General features: G+C 42.5%; 1 protein-coding gene across 1 annotated transcript in view; it reads left to right on the top strand.

Moving 5' to 3' along the window:
- Positions 1-16427: 16427 nt before the first annotated feature.
- The window catches only part of LOC309647569 (heparan-sulfate 6-O-sulfotransferase 3), a gene marked incomplete at its 5' end in the record, with an annotated part of 330250 nt that continues 322916 nt past the window's right edge, over positions 16428-23761 (top strand). Inside the window, one exon of the mRNA XM_082434986.1 lies at positions 16428-17140. Coding sequence (XP_082291112.1) covers positions 16428-17140 — 713 coding nt within the window. The remainder of the gene's footprint in view (positions 17141-23761) is intronic.

Raw genomic sequence — 23761 nt, 5'->3', positions numbered from 1 at the left:
TCAGATCTTGCAACAGCTAAGACCCCTTTTCTTAGGATAGTTACACATGCGCACGCATGCGCGCACACATACCCCCCCCCCACAAGTCATAAAAGTGATAACAGTCTGCTAATTGGTGATTTCCAACTTTCCTAGGTGCCTTTGATATTCTTAATAAGTCAGCTTATGCCAATGAATGCCTTTTTAGGCATAGCAGCTGGATGATACGTATTTTGAAACGATGATTACCAATCATGATAAGGCTCCCATTGAGGCTATCTAAAATTTGATATTATATGAAGCACTCCCTTTGAATTTGGAAAATCTTAGTAAGCTGATCATAGAAAAAGGACTAGACCATTATTTAATTGACAGATATAATGCAAACTTCGCTATTTTAATTTTACCGTATCCGCTTTTCCTTTTGCTTATTAATCAAAAACGATTCTGTTTCTTGGCTTGGAGGAGTTGATGCTAACAAAATATACTGTAATTGTTTAGAAGTGATTTTCTCCAGAGATCCAGGAAGCTTAAGCAGTTGAGTTTCCTATTACTTTCCGCCCCCTGGGTTTTACATTAGTTCTGCACTGACTTTCTTGTCTCGTGTGTTTGTAGGAGTTCACGATTAGGCAGGAGGTGCTCCAGGGGACTGTTGTTGGCAGGTGCAGGTTGTGCTTAACTACCTCCTACTTACATGAACCTGATGCTGTCGGTTATTAACAGAGTTTGTGGAATCAATGACTACAATATCTCTTTGCTTAATAGGTGTACACAGAGGAAAAAAAAGATGTAATAACATTTATCTGCAGGTGCATCCTGTGGTCTTAATCCAAGAAACAGAATTTTGTAGAGTTCTTGACAGCTGTTTTCCTTGTTCTATGTTTTCATTGCACAGGTTGAGCCATGAATATTCAAAACATGGTCTGCCCAACAATGCCACCCATGGGAAAAATCAACAAGAAGAGACGTACGTGGTAGAAAGCAATGGGCAGCAAAGGCTATTGCAAATGGAGTGGTAGGAATTAAGCATAGACAAACCAGAATAATGGCAGAGACAAAATGAAATCTTGTCTTTACAAAATGAAATCTTGATACCAGTGTCGAAGTTATATCAATGAGTGCTCTTGGATACTTGAAGGACCCTGCTGACCTCCAATTCATCTCCATTGTCTGGACGCTGGAGATGAAACCAAGTTTTGTGACTGTTCAGAGAAAATATCAAGTGTAAGTTATTGTATTCTTGTTCTATCATCTTTCTAGGGAAGACATTACTTACCTTTCTTGTCTCTCTCTTTCTTTCTTTTTTCCTTACTTCCTTTTCTCTTCCTTCTCCATCTCCTCCTCTTTTTTCTACTTATCTTCCTCTTCTTTTTCTGAAGCTACGAGGCCTTCTTTGCTGCTGGGTGGGAAGAAAAACTGGAGAAAATGAAAGCCAGATGGGTCTTCGTGATAAAAAGGGAAGGAGAAATTCAGAAGGGAAAATCTAGTTCAGGTGTTGAAGGCTAGAGGCGAGATGGCCAACAGGAGGCAGGGAGAGGGAAGAGGAGGTAGGTTCAGGTGCAGAGGTCTACAGAAGTGTGGAGCTAAATGGCAGACGGGACTTCTGGGGGGAAAGGAAATGCATGGTAAAGATTTGTTGCTATGGGATGCGTGATGTAATCTCCGTATCTGTATATCCAGCCAAACTACTGAATTTTGCTTGTGTGTGTGTGTGTGTGTGTGTGTGTGTGTGTGTGTGTGTGTGTATCTGTTATGTCAGTACATAAGGCCAGGCATTAGGTAAAAGGAGAGCTGACCCACTAAGACCCAAGGAAGAAACGGTAGGAAAAAGTTATTTAAAAATAGGAATCACTTCCTTTACTGTCCTCTAAATCAGGGGTCCCCAACTCCTGGGCCGCAGAGCGGTACCGGTCTGCAGCCTGTTAGGAACGGGGCCGCACAGCAGGAGGTGAGCGGCCGGCAAGGGAGAGAAGCTTCACCTCCCCGCTCCCCATCGCTCCCCATCACCCGCGTTACCGCCTGAACGCCCCCGCGTCCGTGGAAAAAGTGTCTTCCAACGAAACTGGTCCCTGGTGCCAAAAAGGCTGGGGACCGCTGCTCTAAATTACCTACTACAGTCAAATGAGACTCCTCACTGCTTCCTGAACTTTTTGCCACTTCTTACCTCTGCACTCTTGGTGCTGGTGCTCTCAGCCTTAATATCCTCTGTCACTTCCGTTCCAGTAGGCTGTCAAAATCCTACTAAACTTAACAAAGTTTAAATACCTTCTTTCCCTTAAAGCCTTCTCTGACTCCACGGCTGGAAATTATTTTCCCCTTTAATTGCTGTCCTTTGTTTGCAGCTCTTTCAACTCCCTCATCATCCATTGCCTTGTATTACAGCCACACGGGTGGGTCTTTTCTCCGCTGAGCATGTGAACCCCTCCTACGAAGGGATCCTGTTCTATGCATCCACGTCCCACCTACATCCTGCATCAGTACACTTAGCAGATGCTCAGTAAACATCTATAAAAGAATACATGCCTGGTTCACCAAGTATAGTTTTTTGCCTGCATCTTCTTTTATAATATATGGGTATTTTTTAAAAGCTCTTTTGCGGGTAAAATTTCCTTCCCAGAGTACAACCCTGAAAGGTAACGTTGGCAATAACAAATTGCAAGAGTCAATATCGTTCTAAAACAGGCAAGATGAAAAAAATAATCCAGAAATCCTTTAGACGACACTATTTGTATCTCAATAACTCAATTATGATAGGTGTTCATCCATTTGGGAAATGTATTTACAAACTAAAATGGTGTGGAAGTGAAAGACAGCAAAACTGTCATCCTAAAGATTTTTATGAGAATGAAAGGGGGTTTATGCTGTTATCTATCTTTGTCTTAAATTAAAAGAAGAACTGTAAAATGCAAATTACTCCAGAGTCGGAAAATGTAAGTAACCTGAGGTGATAATTAGAGGTGGTTTTCATATTTCCCTTGTGGAAAGGATGGATTCTTATGGCTGTGCACATTTCTCAGTTTTCATATTGTCCCTGTGCCCTCTGGCAAAAAGTAAGAAGAGAAATTCTGACTTGAGACACTGCTTGGAAGAAATAACAGGATCCCAGAGAAAATGAATGCACGACAGCCGTATATATCAACACAGATGAATTCCAAAAACACATTGATCGGTGAAAAAGCAAATCACAGAAGAAAATGGGTGGGCTGAGTCCCCATACACAAAAAGCAGATCAAACAAAACAACATGTTGTTGAGAAATATATTTATAGTGTTAAAACTTAGAAAATAGGGAATGTGAATGCAAAGTTGAAGAAGTGAACCTTATACCTTTTTGAAGGGGTGGAAGGGAAGGTAAATTTAGGAGGGAATAACAGGGGGCTTCAAAGATAACAGATAATATTTTCTTTCTTAAGCTGGGGGGTGGCTTTGTAAAACCATACTTATATGTTATGTACACTTTTGTGTATATGATATTATTAATGTTTAAATATAAATATATATTGCAACTTCACAGCCCTGTTGCAAAATTGGTGTATATATAGCAGCTTGGTAGAGAGTTGTGTTAAGGGTTATGCAGGAGTACAAGGTCGACATAGCATTTGGCAATATCACTTTTAGTCAAAGTGTTGCGGGCAAAACATTTTAAAATGAAAGTATACTGGAATATTTTATGGAACGAAACAAAGCATTTGCATGAGGTTTCAAAGATAAAATACAAGCCTTGCCAAGAAAGTCATTGTGTGCAGTGAGCCATTTTAAGCTTGACCCTGTACTACGTGAGATGCTCATTCATTGTCCTCTATAGTATCGGATGGTGCAGGGAAACAATCTGGGAAGTCCCAAGCAGTCAAAGAGAGGTGTGTCCCCTGAGCTGGAAGGGAGAGTAGACTCGTGCCTTGTCTCAGAACACAGCAAAGGGGTATTTATAAATATAACCCTGTAGCATATGGTGGTACACAAGCTGGCTTCCTTTTTGCTATTTTAGAGAACACTGAGCAAATTGCTTTAGAGTTCTTTGCTGAAATAGCTATTATTTTTGGTTCCCCCTAGAGGTTACTGGGCATACAATAATAAATCAGTCCCTAGTTCTCAAGTGACAAACTAGTGACTCTTCTAGCAGAGGGAGTGAGGGATTCTGGAGAGTTTATAGGGGCAGATAACACACCTAAGACACAAGAGCCATCAGCAAGGAAAAGGAGAGTTTAGGACACAAGAAACAGTCATCCTTAAAATGCAGAAAGACTTCGTTAAAGTCCTTCATCCAAATGTGAATTGAGCTGTCTCTTGCCAAAAGGGGGAATGTTGGTCTTCCTAATGTATGTACCTCAAGACAGAGTAAAATTTGTCTCTCTAGACTAGCAGGGTAAGGATATTCAGAAAGTCTAGATTCAATCATTCTGAAAATATTTATTGAGTGTCTGCTATGCTAGCCAATGGAGTTACAGTGATGAGTAAAATCATCATCACTGCCCTTTGGAACATATGTCTAGTAAACAAATGGGAAATTAATCAAGTGACATACAAATAAATGTACAATTAAAAACAGCTAAAATGCTGTGGAATGAAGGTACATGGTGCTAGAAGAGGAGGTGCTAGAAGATATGGTGGTGGAATGAATCCAGAAGAACTTCTCTGAAGTGACACTTGAAGTGAGATCTGAAGGATAAGCAGAAATTAACTTGCTGAATTGGGGGTGGGGTGCTATGTTCTAGAAGAGACACCATATATGCAAATGTTCTGAGGCAAAATACAATATCCATGGTACATTCTAGAAAATGAAAGAAGACCAGTGTGACTATAGTGCAAATAATGAGGGGGTTGGGTGAGGTGGGCATGAGAAGGGCCTGGAGGGCTATTTTAAAGATTTAGGTCATTATCTTAAAAGCAATGAGAAACCATTGAAGCACTGTACACAGGCGAATGATATGATCAGATATATGAGGAGAATATTATGACTTCAGGGTAAAGAATAGATTGACAGATACAGAAATAGGAAAACCAGTTAGGATGAATTGTGAACCAAAGGAGTGGATAATGGTACCTTACCTTATTATGCTAATGGAAATAAAAATGTTCTGAGAAATATTTAAAAGGTAAAATCTATAGGGCTTGAAAATGGATTGAATATCAGGGGTGAGGAAGAAGAATTATCAGGGATGACTCGCAGGTTTCTGGCTTGAGGTGGTTATGCCATTGACTTGGGGCACACATAAGGGAAAGATCGTGAATTTGGTTATAGATATGTTGAGTTGGAGATATTAGTAAAACAACCAAATAGAAATATTGAGAAGGCAGTGGCTACACGCAGGTGCAGTTGAGGGGAGAGTTGTCACTGGAAAAGAAGCAGCTGTCATTTGTATTTTCTGGGAGAAGGAGATGTTTGGTCATTTTGTGGTTGCATGGTGTCTTTGTTTTGATCTCTGTTCAGGCTTGTTTATGGGGTGGTCTTGTTTTTGTCTTGTTCATAATCATGCAGTCCTCATCTGATGATGATATTATGGGAAGCTGTTTATATAAAACAGGAAAACACCATGGCCTAGCTTGTAGCAATTAAGCCAGCTACTGGCTGACAGATTTCAGCGCTGTTTTTCTTTCTCACCAGACAAGTTGGTGTCAGGTCAGGGTAGGGATGACAAAATGGTCAAGGATAGATTAAGGATGAAGAATGGGATGGAAGTTAGGAAACACAAATAGAAAAAAAATCTAATCTAAACAGACATAATATGTCTGCCACACTTGTTCGGTTCAGAAAGGCCCATCAATCATTGTAAGAAATTCCTTTATTCATTCGCTGAAAATTCACTTGTCCTTGAATGGGCCACAATACAAGCCCTTTTTAAAATAATTAATTAATTTTATTTTTTGCTGCATCGGGTCTTCGTTGCCATGCATGGGCTTTCTCTAGTTGCAGCGAGTGGGGGCTACTCTTCGTTGTGGTGTGCAGGCTTCTCATTGCAGTGGCTTCTCTTGTTGCAGACCACGGGCTCTAGGCCTGCAGGCTTCAGTAGTTGTGGCTCACGGGCTCAGTAGTTGTGGCTCGCGGGCTTAGTTGCTCTGCGGCATGTGGGATCTTCCCAGACCAGGGCTCGAACCCGTGTCCCCTGCATTGGCAGGTGGATTCTTAACCACTGTACCACCAGGGAAGCCCCTACCAGCCCTTTTTCTAATTAGTATATTTCTTTCTCTTCCCTTCCTTCCCCTCCCTCCCTCCCTCCCTTCCTCCCTTCCTTCCTTCCTTCCATAACCTCATTCACTAATTGAAACCATCCACCTAGTAACTAACCAGCCAATATTTTATTATGTACCAGGCACTGGGCTAGTGTACTGCATTTCTGTTGCAATGTAACAAATTAGCACAAACATACTGGCCTAAAACAAGACAGTTTGTAGGTCATAGTTCTGTAGGTAACAAGTCCAGGCTGGATTCTCCACTTAGCGTCTCACAATGCTAAAATCAAGGTGTCAGCTAGGTCGATGTCCTGGCCGAGGAAGAATCTGCTTTCAAGCTCATTCAGGTTTTGGCAGAATCCGGTTCCTTAAGGCTGTGTGACTAAGGTCCCTGTTTTCTCCCTGGCTATTGTTCAGGCACCCTCTCAACTCTTGGAGGCTGCCTGCAATTCCTTTCCACATGGTTCCTCATGGACAATTCACAACATGATTACTGCTGCTTCCTCCAGGTCAGTGGGAATGAGGTTTTCTGACTTCTTCCTCTGCAACCAGCTGGAGAAAACTTTCTGCTTTTAGAGGACTCAGGTCTAACTCGAAATATCTCCCTTTTGCCATATAACATAACAGAATCACAGCTTCTGCCCACACTCAACAGGACTGGATTATACAAGGGCAATGGTCGTTGGCGGTCACCTTGGAATTCTGCCTACCTCAACTAGATAGATAGAGCGATCAGTAATCAACAGTGCCTGCCTACAAGGAGTTCACGATCTCACTTAAAAGTCAGTCATATAAACATAATTTAAATACAGGATGGTACAATACTAGAGCTACAAAATTGTAGTGAGTAGAAAAGAGGAAGGGACAATTAATTTCACCTGCAACAGAAGGCTTGCGGAGTGTCCAAATCGCTTTACGGAAGAGATGTTTCAGCTGAACGTGGAAGGGTGAGATGGATCCTGAGGTGGAAGAGTATTCCTGATCGACCTTTGCCAGGAAGTGTGTGTGTGTGTGTGTGTGTGTGTGTGTGTGTGTGTGATGGTGAGGTACGGGTCCTTGGTACTGGAGTGTGGTAGAGTGAGACAAGGGAGCTGATGATCCAATCGAGACATAACGTAAACACGTAAGTTCTAGAACAGGAGCTGGTAAAGCAGACCCAGGGAAGAGCCCTAGTCAAAGAGCTAGTGTTTGTTTTCACTCTCCACAGCAAACAAAGCTCCCAGCCCACTCCTCTCCAAGCGTGGGTGAGGCACTTGGTTTGGATAAGGAGCCATCGTGTGAAACACATGATCGTTTTACCTTGTTCTGCCATTTTGTGCTTTTAGCAAACAGAACTTCTCACAACAAAGACCCAGAAAGACAGATGTTTTAATTTTTTTTTTTTCAGGGGAATGAGATGTTTCTGCATTTGCTACATTAGGACATAGGACAGCACGTTAGTGTTAGACACTTAAATGATGTATTATTGCCTTATAAAATCACAAGAACAACGTTTAACCAACAATGGTTGGGAAGCATTAGCATTAAATGCTTAAGAGCAATTCACTGGAAAGAATCCTCAGTAGACAGCTCCACTCCATGGAGGGAGGAAAATGAAAGAGCAACTGTTTTGAAATGGCTTTTTCTGCAAAAAAAGTATATTGAATTTGGGTGTCTGGAGCACAATTAAGAATTAATTGATAAAACCCCATGCATTTCATAGCATGATTTTAAAAACAAATACTTATATTTTTAACTGAATAAAAATAGATATGCACTTCTGAGGTTGTGTGTAAGACCTTGACTTGGGTTTCGGTAGGCAGGTTTGTAGCTACATTAAACAGTTGATTTTTGCACTTAGAATATGCTTTCTTGATGAAATATAAAACTAAAACAATAATGAGAAGAACTGAAAGTTTTAAGAAAAGGCTCTGAAGATAATAATTCATTGCCAATGTGGAAAAAAGGAGCATTGCATCCTGATTCGTCATATGAAACATTAGGAAAGAGAAAATAGTCTTTACAAAATACAGTTCTATCTAGACTTTAGTTTCCAAAGCTAGTGATTAAACTAAGTTTATCTGGCTTACTGCAGAAAAATGAAAGTATCTTTTTAAAGCCTTCGTCCTTAAAATGGAATGTAAATGTTTCGAGGCTCAAACCCTTTTGAAAAATGCAAACACTTAAATTTGCTGAAGGAATTAATAATTATCTACACTGATTTCACTCCCAATCTTTTATCTATTTCTGCTCCCACAGTAATGGTATTACCATCCTTGTAGCTTTCCAAGCTGGGATACCTTGAGTAATCCTCAATTTCCTCCTCTCTCAGGCCTTCAGACTTAGTCACTAGATCCTGTTAATTCTACCTGTGAAATGTTTCTCAAATTTCTGCTCTTTTGTTCCAATACCATTCCTTTTGTTTGTGTCTCAATTCTCTCTTGGACTATAGTAATTGCTTACTTAGTCTTTCGCAGACTCCTTCAACAAATATTTACAGAGCACTCATGGCTATGTGCTACCTATGTTATTAAAACCACCACAATTTTATCTCCTGTCCAGTCATAGCTGAGCTCCAGATCCTATATACAGCCATTTATTTAATATCTCCATTTGGCTGTCTCATTAATACTTTACACATAACTTATCCAAAGCTGAAATTAGAATTCACCTTTCCTGAATCCCCAGCCTCCCAACTGGTTTCTCCTTAATTTCTAGCCTTTCAGTAAATAGAATGTCAGCATTCTAGTAGCTCCAGTGAAAAACCTCAGAATCATCTCTGAGTCGCCCCTTGTCCACTCCCCCTTATCCAATCTATCAGCAAGTCCTATTGATTTGGCTTCCAGCATCCATCTGGAATGCAGTCACTATCTCCATCTGAAGCAAACCACCTGGTTCAAATCCAAGTACCATCACTTACTAGCTGTGCGACCTTGGGTAATTAATGTCTGCAAGTTTTGGTTTCAAATGCAAAACCATACTTTCTGAAGAAAAAATAGGTATCATTTCAGAAAAATTCTAAAAGTGTGGCTTTACCTATCAAGAACCAAAGTCTGACTGAGTGAGGAAAAAATGAGTGCTGATTTGGTCTCTTTATCTCCCCCAAACTGATTCATATTGTTAGGGGAAAGAAAAGGGAGTTACTAAATTCTCAGTGGGAGTGGTAACAATGTTTAGGGGGGTGTTTGGGCTTCTCACAATGACGGAGAGACTACTGCATTTATTTGGTGGTTGCAGTGATAGAACTGTCTTGCTTCCACATGACTTTTAAATATTCCACTACATTCAGAAATCGGATTAGCCTTGATGTGTAGCATGACTTCAAGATAGAAAGTGTGTTATTTTGAGATACTTGATATTATAGAGAAGTATTTTGACCCAACATTGAAAAAGAAAACCTAGCTCATTTATGAAAATCATATTTCCCTATTTTCCTCACTCCAAAAATCTGCAGTTTGTCTTGGTGTATTATCTTTGCTTCTTTTTCTTATCGTATGTATATTTATAAATCAGGACTATTCTTACTTATTCTAAGACTATTTTAAATTCTAGTATCCACTAACATCTCTGCTCTTTCAAATTCTTCTTGAAAGGGTTGGCTTCTGATTTTACTTCTCTTGTATTCAAACAAGATATTTAAGAGACACAAGCATCTGACTACTTCTTTATGTTGTCTACTGTAGTCAGGTCTGAGCATTTACATGTTAAAATATACAGTGTTCTATTATTAAGTACTTTCTTTTTGTATCTCAACATTAAAGTTAGGGCATTTTAGGTTAGTTTGGTTAATTATGTGTGTGGGTAGATTCTATTATCTATGATATTTAAGTTTGGATTATTAAAGGGATTATTTAAAAATATCATTAAAAAAAATGAGTGCTGGGTCTGTTGGGGTTGAAAACCACTGATTTAGATGCAAATGTGTCCCTGAGAAAAGGCCATAGAAGAGCCAAAGGGGCTGACAGACAGAAAGGGCCCCATAGTACAGTTCAGTAAGATGCAGATCGTGTGGGCATGACAGCTGAGGTCATAAAAGGGCAGCAGGAGACCCAGCAGAAATCAAGACCTACACTTCGTCCAGGTGAGACTAACTATACATTGTCAGGAAAGGCTGTGGAAACAGGATACTCCCCACAGACCACATCTCCTGCAGCCAGTGTGAAGATGCTACATAAACTCCCTTAGCTCAGACCACCCTAGAGAGAGGCAAAGAGAAAGGGAAGGGGAGAAGCACCAACTTCACTGTTTACCGTAAAGAGACAGAGGGTAACTGAGCAGTGACTGAGTTAAGTTGGATGTTTTCATTTTCCTCTATCTCAGGAAATGGAATCTTTAAGGCAAAATTTCTTTCTGTTATTAAAAAATGAAAAAAGTTACTTCTTTTCACACTGAGTTTGTGGACTCATGCCTGTAAATTATTTCCTCCACTGCTTCCATCCTCTTCCAAGTCCCCATCATCTCTTGCTTGGAAAACTACACTAGCCACTTAACTGGTTTCCCTGCTTTCTCCCTTCCTAATCGTAATCTATTCTTCACAGAGCTGAGTGAGCTTTTAACATCCACCAGTCATGTCATTTCCTTACTGTAAAATTTCCCCGATGGCTCCTTTGCACCGTTGTCATGGCTCTGAATGATCTGCCCCAACCGCTGTCCCTAACGTCCCATTTCTCCCTTGAGCCTGCCAACGTCTTTCCCACTTCAGACCTTTGCACATGTTGTTGTGCGTAGAAAGCTCTTCTCCAGGACGCTTGGCATGGCTGGTTCCTTCTAATCCTTCAGGGCTCAGCCCCTTGGCCTCTGCAGAGCAACAGTCTGTTCTGACTGCCCGGTGGAAATGACTGCCTCCTTCTCTCCATCCCTGTCATCTATGAGTTGAACATCACTCTCCTTATTTACCCTGATAGCACTGGCAATGGTCCCAGCTGGCAGCCCAGTTGATGGCTGCTCCATCCTTCTGACTGCAAGGGCCCCAAACCTTGGCATCATCCTTGGCTCTGCCTTCCTCTAACACCCCACGTTCAATCCAGCAGGAAACACCGATGGCTCTGCCCTGAAAGTGGACGGAATCTGACCACTTCCCAGTGTCTCCTGTGCCTCCCGTCTTGGTCGGAGCCATATCATCTCTCATGGTTATGGAACACCACTTAACTGGTTTTCCTGCTTCTATGTTGACCCTCCTACAGTCTATTCTCAACAAAACAGTTAAAATGACCCTTTAAAAACTGTTCAACCCCCCCAGTGGCTCCCCATTTCTTTCACAGTAAATGTCGTACAGTAGCCCACAAGGCCCAACTATTTTACCCTGCTTACATTTAAACCCTTGAGGGCAAAAATTATAGTCTCTAGTGCTCACTAAATTATCCCAAGTACCTAGAAGTACCTGGTAACATAGTAGGGGCTCAATAAATATCCTTGAAGTAAATGGATGAATCTTGCTTCCTTTTTCATCATTTATTTTTCCACCCTTGGAATGTAAGCTACACGAAGGCAGGGACCTTATTGGTCTTGTTTAATGCAGTATCCAAAGCACTCAGAAGAGCACCTGGTATATAGTAAGTGCTTAACAAGTTCTTGTTAAAGAAATAAGTGAATATCTACTATGAAAAGACTATTGCATCTGCTTACACAATACTGACTTAGTGAATACATTGTGCATACAGGGAGCATAGCTTCCATTCATCACTTTTAGGCGGCTATCAGTGGTGGATGAAGAGCATCATACAATAAAGCAAAGAATGAACTGTTCATATAAATAGAACTTTATGGGAAGCAGTATGTAGGATTATGGTCGCCCCGAAGTTACAATCACATAGTGAACTGGAATACATTCAGTAAATATCACCATTCTTTCTGCAATTTGCCCCGTCTATACAAACTCTCCTGCTTAACTTCCTCTGGGAAAAGAAAGCTACTGCTTTGCTGGTTATTTGCAAAACTGCTTACCCTGGGGGGCTTTTTTTTTTTTTCTTTTGGTTTGTTTACAAAAATGAAAAAAAAGTCATTTCAGTGTATAAGACCACTTTGTATCCTTGAAGGAGAGATTTACGCTGCCAATGACTTACGCAATCTAGTTTGTTTTTCATCTGTATTGAAGGGCATTCATATCCATATACTCCCGTGTGCAAATGTAGGGAATCCGAAACTATTCTCTGTGATTGTTTGGATTGTTCATCTCTCCAGGGTTTCCTCAACATTCTCAAAGGCAGTTTCTGGCACCAAAGGGAAAGTGGGGAAGTTGAGATGCAATTTCATCTCCCAACTGAACTTGATTAAATGGGGACTGTTCTAATCAAAAGTTTGAATCCTAGGGGAGTGCAATGTTGTTAATGCGTTTGAGAATACTTGAGAAGAACAGGGAGGAAGAGTACTAAAGTTAAGGCAGAGAAGGAATCAGGCAAGAACGTAATTGTAGTACAGTTTATTAAGGCATAAAATTAGGTGAACAAATTGCTTTGCAGATAGTGTCAACCTCATCGCAAGACTGGCAAAGGAAGTGGAAGAAAGCTCTTTGAAAACATTATTTTTATTATTTTAATAATTTGTGTAGGAATCATAGTAGCTGCAATCTATTAGCCAGAAACAATTGCCAGCTGGTGTCATTGTGGAGTAACCGTAGTAAGCTGAATGCAAACATGTTTTTCCTTTTACCTGGAGAGCATTCAATTTTAGAAACTTTCTATTCATTTTCACCTGAACGTGAGGTCTGCCCTTGTAGATAAGGAAGCATGTTTATTGCATGTGATTTAAGAGCTTTGATTAGGTTCACACCAAGTTCCACAACTATAATAGGAAGAGCACACCTGAGGCAGACCGTTACCACAACCAAAGTTACCTATCATTAAAAAAACAAATATTTGGGTATATCCCTGAATTATCTACGTAATTGCTTGATTCTATGAATTGCTTTCCTTGTGTTTACCTCAAGGAAATTATGGCCTTCCATTAGTTATTTTACTGAAAGCAGAAACAGATCTTCTGGGATAAGTTCTTTGAAAAAAGTTAAAAGTGCACTTGTTTATGGAAACATGCATTTTGTTAGCAACATAGCTGTTATATTTGTTTGCTATAATATCTTCTCCTGAAATTCTCCTAAGTAATTTAACAATGATATAATCATGTTAAGATTGTCATTGTCTTTCCCCTGTTTATCTGGAAAGTCACAGACTAGGTTCCAAAACCACGCAGGATGTAGCAATTTCTCAGCTTTGCCTGTAAAGCCAGAGGGAGAGGGAAAATAATTTAATTGTTCTGTTGCAATTCTGTGTCTCTTCCTGCCTCTTGACTCAAAGGATCTCAAGAGAGGAGAGCGGAAATTATGGGCTCTGTGTTGATGTTCATTGGATTTCTTAAATGGCAATCTGAATGTATTTCAGGGATGTAAGTGGTTTCTAATTGTCTCTGCTTTCACCTAGTTTTCCTTGGTTAAGTTTCCTCATCTTTGAAATGGGATATTATTCAGTTGGCCTTCTGTATCCCAGGTTCTGCATCCACAGATTCAACCAAGGACAGAAAACATTTGAAAAAAATTCTGGAAAGTTCCAAAAAGCAAAACTTGAATTTTCTGTGTGCCAGCAACTATTTACCTAGCATTTACAGTGTATTAGGTTTTATAAGTAATCTAGAGCGATTTAAAGGTATATGGGAAGATGTGCATAGGTTATATGCAACTACTACACCATTTTATATAAAGGACTTGAGCATCCCAGGATTTGGGAGAGGGATCTTAAAACCAGTCCCTTTTGCCCCAGCCATAAAAAGGGAGGACTGTACTTCTCTTATCTCCTTAGAGTGTTGTTCTGAGGAGCAAATGAGATAATGGCTAGGAAAGTGCTTTCCACTATACAAATTACCTCCAGTACTCAGGTTATACATTTGGGTAGCTAATGAGGTTGTATTTATCCATTTGATATCAAGTGATTTTATAGAAAACAAGAAACTTCTCAAATAAAGTAATACAAAAAGGTATAATAGATTTTTACTTTGCTAAAGCAAAGGCATATTTAAAAAAATAAGTAACACCATTAACTAGATACATTCAGGAAATAATTGTTGGATTTTATTGGATTTTGTTCTATCACAGTTTCCTGCTTTGGACAGTAATGTGATGCCATTAATAGGATTTTAAACTTTAAGTGAGAAAAAGAGACATAGAATCAAGTAAGCTTTAAAGAAACTGATTTATCTTACCCAACACCTTTCTTACTAATATAGTCTCATACAGTTTCAGGAAGGACACGGTGGTTGTTTATAGAGTTGAAAAGAGGAAAGGAAGCAGAGGAGGGACGTTTTCTTAGAAGAATCCAACCTGCCTAGAACAATAAAAATAACTTCCTTTGGGCAAGCGTTAGCATCCTTGAAAGAAATCTGGATCTTAACTAATGGCTGTGAAGGGGACAGTCTGACAAATGAAATAAATCAGCACATTGATTGATTGATTGATTACAGAGACAAATACCGCATAGATCCATAAAGAGGCCAGGTGGGAAGGCTGGATGCTACGAAGACTGGGATGTTGGGTGTGGGAAACTAGGACTGGCCGGGTACCCAGGAGGGACATGTTGACCTGAGTCAGGGAATCAAACTGCATTGTGTCCACCTTCAATACACTGCCACTCTCAACCTGGGTCAAGCAAGTCCAGGAATTGTGGAGGGGTAGTTACTCCAATATTTTACTCCATTCATTATCTGCAGAAGAGAAACTGTTGTTAAAGATTTGTTTCTCAGAACAATGCAAAATTTAGATGTTTGAAAAATAAAGTTAAAATCTGCACATGATCAAGAGCTTTTTAGCTTGTGAAATACAGGTAAGTAGAGGTCTTATCGTCCGCAATGGGGCGGGGAGAGGGGGTGAATCTCGCACATCTAGGAGCTCAGCGTGTGTTAGTAGGATGAATTTTACGAGGTGACCCCTAAACTCCTCCTATGATCTAAGTGCTGCATGGTTGTGGGCTGGACATATCTGGTACTGGAAGAAACGAAGTGTGCATTGAATACAGAGCCTGATAGACAGTGGGCGCCTCATGGACAATTGATGAATGGACGCTGGTTGAATAAAGTTGTAGAGTTGAACACACCAAGTCTGTACGTGCGGAAAGACCAGAATAAAACTTGAGCACCAGTTACAACGTCTTGTGTCGAGATTAAAAGCAGTGTAGAGCCAACATCCCCTGCCGGCGAGGGACCGGCCAACTCCTGCAAAGTCCTGCCTAGGTGAGTCTGCCCAGCAGTGGGCAGGTGTTATCCTTGCAGACAGACTGGCCAGATTTCTGTCCACTCAGATTGAGAAAGCTGCGGATTTGGAGGTCTCGGATCAGCGCCAGCGACGATCTCCTCGGATCCTCTCCTCGCTCCGCCTTTGCCTTTCTCCCGAATCTCTCCTGGCTCTAGGCTGAAGAGATTCCCACCCCCAGTTGCCTGCTCCGAGCCCCGCGGAGCCGCGGACTCCTCCCCTGGAAACTCTTCGGGGGCTGGGGAAGGCTTTGGCGCATGCTCCGTACCTAGGGCAGGTTTTCGCTCCGGGGAGCAGGGCTCCCGTCTCACCGGCTGGCGGGTTGTGGCGGCGCCAGCCAGTGAGTGCGAGTGTGTCTGCGTGCCCGCGCCTGGGCGGACCGACCCGGAGCAGCAGTGCGCCTCGCCCGGGGAGGCGGCTTCGCACCGGCGCCTCGTCCGCAGCCGCTGCGGGGCGGGGCGGGGCGGAGCAGGGCGGGGGGGAGCTCCTCTGGTAACTTGCGGCGGGCGCCGTCCGTTCTCGCGGCTCCGGCGCCTCGAGACCTGAGGGCAAAGGCGCCGGGCGCGCGTGCGGGGCGCAGGGCCCGCGTGCGGCCGGGCCGCGTCTTCGCCCTTGGCCGGAGTCCTAGGAGAGCCTCATGCAGCCCCCGAGCTCGCGGCCGCAGCTGCCCGGCTGCCGGGCTGCCCCGGGGCAGGTCCAGGACCCAAGCCGCGCTCCGCAGCGCCTGAGCGCCGGCGGCAGGGTGCCCCGCGCCGCCTGAAAGCGCGCGCCGCGCCCGGGCGGGAGCAGGGAGCCGGCGGAGCCGGGCGCCCCCGGGAGCGCAGGGCGCCCCACGCCGCAGCCGCCGCGGCACGCGCCGGCGCCCGCCTCCCCGCTAGACTCGCAGGCCCGGCTCTGTCAGCCCCGGAGCGCCGGTGTGCCGCGGGGCCGCCAGCCAGCCGCACGCCTCGGCGTCAGGGGCATGGAGGAGCGGCGGGCTCGGAGCCGCGCCCCGGAGTCCCCGAAACTTCCGAGCGGGAGCCCGACAGCGTCGCTGCCGCCGCCGCTTAGCCTGCCGGCCTGAGAGCGGGACCATGGATGAAAGGTTCAACAGGTGGCTGCTGACGCCGGTGCTCACTCTTCTCTTCGTGGTCATCATGTACCAGTACGTGTCCCCCTCCTGCACCAGCTCCTGCGCCAACTTCGGGGAGCAGCCCCGCGCCGGGGAGGCCGGCCAGCCTGCCGCCCCGGGTCCCGCCCGCCCGGCACACGCGCCGCTCGAGGACTGGGAGCGACGGCCCCAGCTGCCCCCGCCACCCCGGGGGCCGCCCGAGGGGCCTCGGGGGGCCGCGGCGCCGGAGGACGAGGACGAGGAGCCGGGGGACCCGGAGGAGGAGGAGGAGGCAGAGGAGGAGGAGGAAGAAGAGCCGGACCCCGAGGCCCCCGAGAATGGATCGCTGCCCCGGTTCGTGCCGCGCTTCAACTTCACCCTGAAGGACCTGACCCGCTTCGTGGATTTCAACATAAAGGGGCGCGACGTGATCGTGTTCCTGCACATCCAGAAGACCGGGGGCACCACGTTCGGGCGGCACCTGGTGAAGAACATCCGGCTGGAGCAGCCGTGCAGCTGCAAAGCCGGCCAGAAGAAGTGCACCTGCCACCGGCCCGGCAAGAAGGAGACGTGGCTCTTCTCCCGCTTCTCCACCGGCTGGAGCTGCGGGCTGCACGCCGACTGGACGGAGCTCACCAACTGTGTGCCGGCCATCATGGAGAAGAAAGACTGTCCCCGCAACCACAGCCATACCAGGTACTGTCCCCTGCCGCGTCTCGCTTCCTGCCAACTGCCACCCCCCTCCCAGCTCCACCCCCCCCAGTCCCGACCCCGGCGGCCCCGCGCTCACTGGGCGGCGTGCTGCTGGTTCCCCAGCATCTTCCAGCGGTTCGGCCAGAGGCTCTAGGAGAGGGATAAGGAAGCTTTGGATAGTGCCCTGGCCTTGAACTCGCTCCCCGCCTCACCCCCATCGATTCCCGCCCCCCCCTCCCCCAAAGGTGATGGGAGCCATCGTCGTGTGTGTGTCTTTCCTTTTGCCTAGCATGGTGTGGCCGGCCTCCCTCCCAGCCGATGCTCGGAGAACCGTGGAATGGCCAGGAGGCCTGGGTTAGACTAGCGAGCTCGAATCCTGTACCTAAGTGCTGTGAGTGGAAACTCAAACCCGGTAGAAGGCAGGGGGAGCTGGAGGTAGAGAGGCAGGGCAGGAGTTTTCCAGGCATGGGAAGCCGGAGACGAGTCTAGTGGCTCTTGGGTGGCTGCTCTCCAGCTCAGGAAACAGTCCTCTTGATGCCACTTTGAAGACACACGTTCAAATTCCTGCTCTACCTCGATAACCCTAATTCTGGAGATGGGCTTTGTTGCTGAGCAATGCCAGGGTTTGGACTCATGCTGTTCTCAGCAAGATTTCCACTCTCCCCCAGGCCGATCCATCAACTCATTCTGAAAGTATGTGTTAAATGCCTACTGTGTGCCTGGCAGTGTGGTAAATGTTAGGTGGATTCAAAGATTTAATAAGTAAAATCCCTTCCTTTCCGGATAGACTAGCTTCCTCTCCCACCCCCATCCACACCCGCTTTTAAATAGTAATTCTGCTGAGAATTAGGAAAGTTTGAAATCTTAATAGCCAATGAAACTGCATACCTTATTAACATCCTCTGAGAGAGGCCTGGGCTTAAGAATTTTGGTTGAATGTTCTTTCTGCCCATTGCAATTTGAAGATTAATCTGACATGCTTGCTCAAGGGACTAAAATATTAAAAGCTTGGAATACTAGTTTATTGAGGTTTGTGTCTCAAAGGTTTCAAACAATTTGGTGCAAGGAAATAGGACTTTAAAAACTCAAGCTCAGTATGTTGATATCAGATAGCTTTTGCACCTGACGTTATGGAAAAGCTTCATTTACTGGAAGCTACCCAGATTCTGGAATTCACCACCACTGAAGCATCTAATTCTACTTCATTTCTCCAAGAATGAGCAAAATTTCATTATGGGATTTTTTACTCTGGCAGTTTTTCAAATACTTTCTCTCCTCCCTGCTCCTTTCCCTGTTTAATGGAAATTGCTTAGAATAAGAAACTGGTTGGACTTGGAATGAAAGCATTAGGCTCCTTCCTTAGTATGTTTTAAGGACCTTTTACTTTTAAAGATTTCTAATTGGGTAGTGTTTTAGATCCCGCCCTTCTATTTTAGCTTAAAACAATTTTTCGATTGATAATTACTTACAAACTTTCTACCAAAAGACATTATTATTTCATGAGAGAGAGTCTCTGCTACATTTCACCCCAAATTGTACTTTTTGTATTTATACCTTTATGTATTAATTCCTGAATGACCCCAAAGAGTTTACTAGTCTGATTCCCAGCTTCCATTTCACTTAAACTAGAGACTATCACATAGAAACATCTAGTGATTCTTCAGTAGGGATTGGCATTATTTTCTATCAATGTATATAAAACTGTTAGTGAATAGATGAAGATTTTAGAGGAATTAGTGATTATGGAATCTAAAAATAATTGGATTTTTGCTTACTGATGAAATGCTGCTGCTGCTATAGACCCTGCTCAGATTACAGCAGTGAGGTCTTCTATAGGAAATACTCAGTATCTCTCTACTGTGTGATGTAGGAAAATGCCACCTTGGCTATTTGAACATATGGTTTCTATTGCACAGTCAAGTGCTTTTCTTTGTTTAGTGATGGACTCATTTCTCTCAGAATCAGAAGTTATCAGATAATCACCTGCACTGGTTTGCTTTTTAAAAATTTTTTAAAATTTTGTGGTAGTATTTTTTTTGGTACCATTTTTTATAATCCTTCCTCCTCTTCATCCTCACCCTCTCTTTCTTTCCTGGAATTCTCAATTACTTTTCTTCTCTGGATACTTTAGGAAGGAATAGCTGTGGTTTATGCGAAGTGCCCTGCATCAAAAGCGATAGGGAAAAAGTTGAAGAGATGTTCAGCTGCATCTTCTTCACAGAGAAGATTGAATTAGTTGTCTGTCATGAGAATGTCTGTGTACAGCATTCTACAGTCAACTAGATTAGCTTGGATAGTGGAGGGTCCATTTCCACAGTGCAAAATGGCAGATAATCTATTGCTACGTAATGGGAGCAAGGTTCTACTTCAAATAGGGCTGACTCTGAGCAAAATCAAGAAGTAGATCATGTTGACTTTGGTGCCCTAGTCTCTTGGCTTTTGGTTCCCCCAATGTCCCCTCCTTCCCCACTTCTCACAGGGATCAGTGTCCTTGTGGGTCATGTTATACGTAAGAGCAAGGATTATCGAGTCAGATGGACGTGGCTCTTGTGCTTCCTAGCTGTGTAAGTTAGTAAGTTGCTCTTTCTGAGCCTCAGATTCTTCATCTTTAAATATGGATAATATTGGTACTTTCCTCTTAGAGGTGTTATGAGAATTAAATGAGCAAATGCATGTAAAATACTTGGTATAGTATCTGTGCATAGTATAATATGCTGGTACACAGCACTCAATACTTACTATACAGGTATATAGTAATACTTAAATATTAGTTGCTAATTGTAATAGCAGTATTTCCCCTAATCAAGGCCTTCTTTCACAAAAGGATGTGAGGTCAATTCCTTAGAGCAGCTCAGTGTAAATGGGTCACCTTAATTCGTAGAGATGCCATTTTATGATTATTTGTATGAAGACAGAATTCTAAGTTCAAAACATTAAGCAATAAATTGAAAATTATGGATGGCCATTTGGGCATCAGTCATTGCAGAGGACAGGATGGGAGACAGGGGTGGGAGGACACAATATAATTGAGTATACATTCTGTTGGTGACAGGAAAAACTGGTTGGAATGGTGAGAGAGGAGTTGGGAACATCTAGGACCAAAGGCAGAAGCAGGGAGCCAACTCAGGGAGGAGATTTGTGGTAGAGTGGAAGGAACTGTCATATGGGCTATAAGGGGCCAGGAAGGGGCAAGGCTCTGGGGCTGGCAGTTTGGATCCAGTACAGAGGGCATTTCTGACCACAGAAACTGGTTAGAATAAGATAGGAAGCCAAGAGGAAGACGGCTTATCTGAATGACCTCTTTTATCATATCAGTGATGATTTCTTCCCATTCTTTTTCTTTCTTTTCTCTATTATTCATTTGGTAGGATATTCTTTCTCATTATCTTTATACTTCCTTCATTATTGCAGTATGTTTCCCCTTTTTGTCTGCATACCCAGGTCTTTGGAAGACTCTTCTTTACCATTGTTGAGTGTGGATAAAATCATAGCATTTTATGGCTAAAAAAGACTGAAGAGATAATCTAGTTCCATAATTTATATGGCAAATGGGTTATCTAATACTAAGGAGGTGCAATATGTCTAAAGTTTCCCCAGGGAACTCGTGTCTTCATTTTGATAATTTATATTCAATGTTTTGCCTACTGTTTCTTCTGTTCACTATGACAACTATAGTGGAGAGTGTTTTAAGCACCTACTGTGTGCTATGACAACTATAGTGGAGAGTGTTTAAGCACCTATAGTGGAGAGTGTTTTAAGCGCCTACTGTGTGATAGGTCTAGGAATACAGTTTTGAACAAATAGTGTCAGTCCTATGAGCTTGGGCCATTAGGCAAGATGGACCTTGATCTTCCTCAATAAGTGATTATCTCTCTCATTCTTAGAATGATGGAAAGAGATTCCATCCATACCTTTTGTAGGGTAGGATGGCAATTGTTTTCTTTTATGACCGCATTCTATTGGTCCTGTTAGAGTGCTTGGAACCTTATGAACATTGTATTAGATAGGACCCTCTGTGTTGCAGATGATACAAACCTGACTCGAGCTCAATTCAGGCAGAGGGGAATTATTGACTTAATAACCAGAAGACAGGAAACATAGGGATAGAGTTGGTTTTAAGAATGGTTGGAACTGGAGATTTGGGAACTTTCTCTCCACACCCCTTTTCATATTGAACTCATTATATCAAATTGGCTTATTCCATGATATGAGTAAATGGCTATCAAATCTAATAGCTCTACCAGCTAAGAGGAAAGCAGGCCTTCTCTGAGTTCCTTGGGGAATGACTCAGATTAGTCCAGCTTGGAACTTGTGACTATTCTTTCAGCCAATCAATGTGACCAGAGAAATGAGGGTCTCTGACCCACTTTGTATCAGAGAACCATCCCATCAGTAGTGTGTGTGTGTGTGTGTGTGTGTGTGTGTGTGTGTATCACAAGAAGGAGAGCTAGCATACAGCTTCTGGAAGACCACTGGGTTCTGGATAGTCCTTGTAATTGTGTCAAATTATAGTTGTAAATAAGCCTTCAGATCTCTTTTAAAAACCTTTTAAGAAAAATTTTGAGTCAAGCTACTACTCCAGTTTATTCGCAGCACCTGGAAATCATGTCATATGAGGAGTAATTGAAGGAGCTGGTAATATTTAATATGGAGATGGGAAAAATAGGAGAGACATAAAAATTGCTTTCAAATACTCCAAGAAGGAAGATGTGGAAGGTGCAGGAGATTTGTTCTGTATTTCTCCAAAGGATAGAATTAGGATAAGTAGGATAGAAGTGATGGGATAAGGATTTCAACTCAGAGTAAGAAAGAATTTCTTAAAATTTATAACTGTCTACAGTGAGAATGAACTCTTTTGTGAAGTGGCGTGCTCCCCAGCAGTAAACATTTTAGATGTAGCTAATTAACCACAGATGTTGTAGAAGGAATTTCTTCCTGGGGGAGGGCTTAGCCTGTGCGGCCTTTTATTTTAAGGTTCTGTGTTCTAATCTAAGCTGAGTTCACAGTATCTTTCTTCTCCTCTTTCTTGCCCTGTACAGAGAAAACAAAACAACCTCCACCACACACACACAAAAGGATTATAAATGAACTAGTTAATTCTCAAAGATTTGTAAGCATTTCTACCAAGGAAACTTTTAGTATAGCACAGTCTGATGGTATAGACTATTTCACACATTCAAGGCCAACAGCAATAAATAGGTCCTGTATACTAGAATGTCTGCTTCTTCATAATAAGTATAAAAAGGTAAGGTGAGAAAATATAACAAAACTTGCCGCAAAAAAGCCATAACCACTTTGGAACACCATCTGGTTATTGCTTTTCCTTTAGACAGCAGGCTAAAATATATAAGGAGGCTGCAGAGCTCTGTTTCAAGGCTATCTAGAATATTATGGCCCATACTGCTTTCTAAGGGATAATCTTTTTGATGTCTCTTCTAATTAGAAATGTGGAGCTGCAAAGAAGGTTAATTTTCACCATCAGGTTTGTGTGCAGTATAAAACCAAGGAGATAAGAGATTATTCTGTCTATATGCCATATCCACTTATATGTTCATTACAGGGTCTCTTAAAGTATTGCTTCTGGTTCAAACCACTGATATTTGCTATAAATCAGAAGGAGGTTGAACTAAACCCATTCAGTTTTTTTTTTTTTGAGTTGTGAAGATAAAACTGGAAGTGGTAAATGGTAAGAGATGATTTATTTTTCTGCATTTTTCTTGCTGGTTACCTTGGGATTTTTGAAAGAGTTGACTTCAGAGAAATATAAATGTTCATGTAATAATTGGAAGGCAGGTCAATTTAGCCACTAGCGATATGGATTTGCTTAATCTTAGACTCTTATTATTCCCCAAAGCTAATTATTATCGTCTCATTTTGACTAAGGACAATCAGAAGCTTATGCCATTTGAAAGTTATTTATGCTTAATAATGAATTAAACAGGTTTAATTGAGACTGGCAATTCCTAATGTGATTTTTAAGAGTCATGAAATAAATTATTAGGCCAAGAAATAGGTTTAGTATGAAAACAAGTAAATGCGGAACCCAAATTAATATTTTGTAGTAATCAGTTATCTTGTTTTTGAGTTTGTTAAATTATAGGTATCATAGATAAGTCTCTGTTGATTTTAATTGGCTAATATAACTTTGTTTTAATTATAGCTAAGCATTTGACTGTGTGTTGGGAATTATTCTAAATACTTGTTGAACCTAGACAAGTGTTATTTGTTTATATCTTCCTCTAGCAAATACAGTTATTCAGTAAACATATGTAAAGTTCCCAGTACAGAGACTGACCTATAGATGTTCAGTCAATGTCGGCTAAAAATATGCTCTATGTTCTAGATTACCTTTAAAAAATATCGGCATTACTTGACAAGACTTTGGTTCTTTGAAAGATGGGATTATCAAACATTTGGTGTCATCCCTCTCTTCTTTTGTCATGCAGTTTCGAATTGTTAATAATTGCCTTTCATAATTAACAAGATGTCAACTCCCCTTGTTCGCTAGAAGAGGAGTCAAAGTATGTATCAAGCCCAAAGCTTATTAGAACATTCTAGGAGCTTTCTCCTCTTAGTATGCCACAGATCAGACGTTCATTTGGGTACAAACAGATGTTCTTGCCT

Source organism: Balaenoptera physalus (genome assembly GCF_965194825.1).
Source record: "Balaenoptera physalus genome assembly, chromosome: 18".
In the NCBI taxonomy this organism is placed as follows: Eukaryota; Metazoa; Chordata; class Mammalia; order Artiodactyla; family Balaenopteridae; genus Balaenoptera; species Balaenoptera physalus.
The sequence above is the reverse complement of the archived record's forward strand: the minus strand, read 5'-3'. Positions and strand labels throughout refer to the sequence as shown.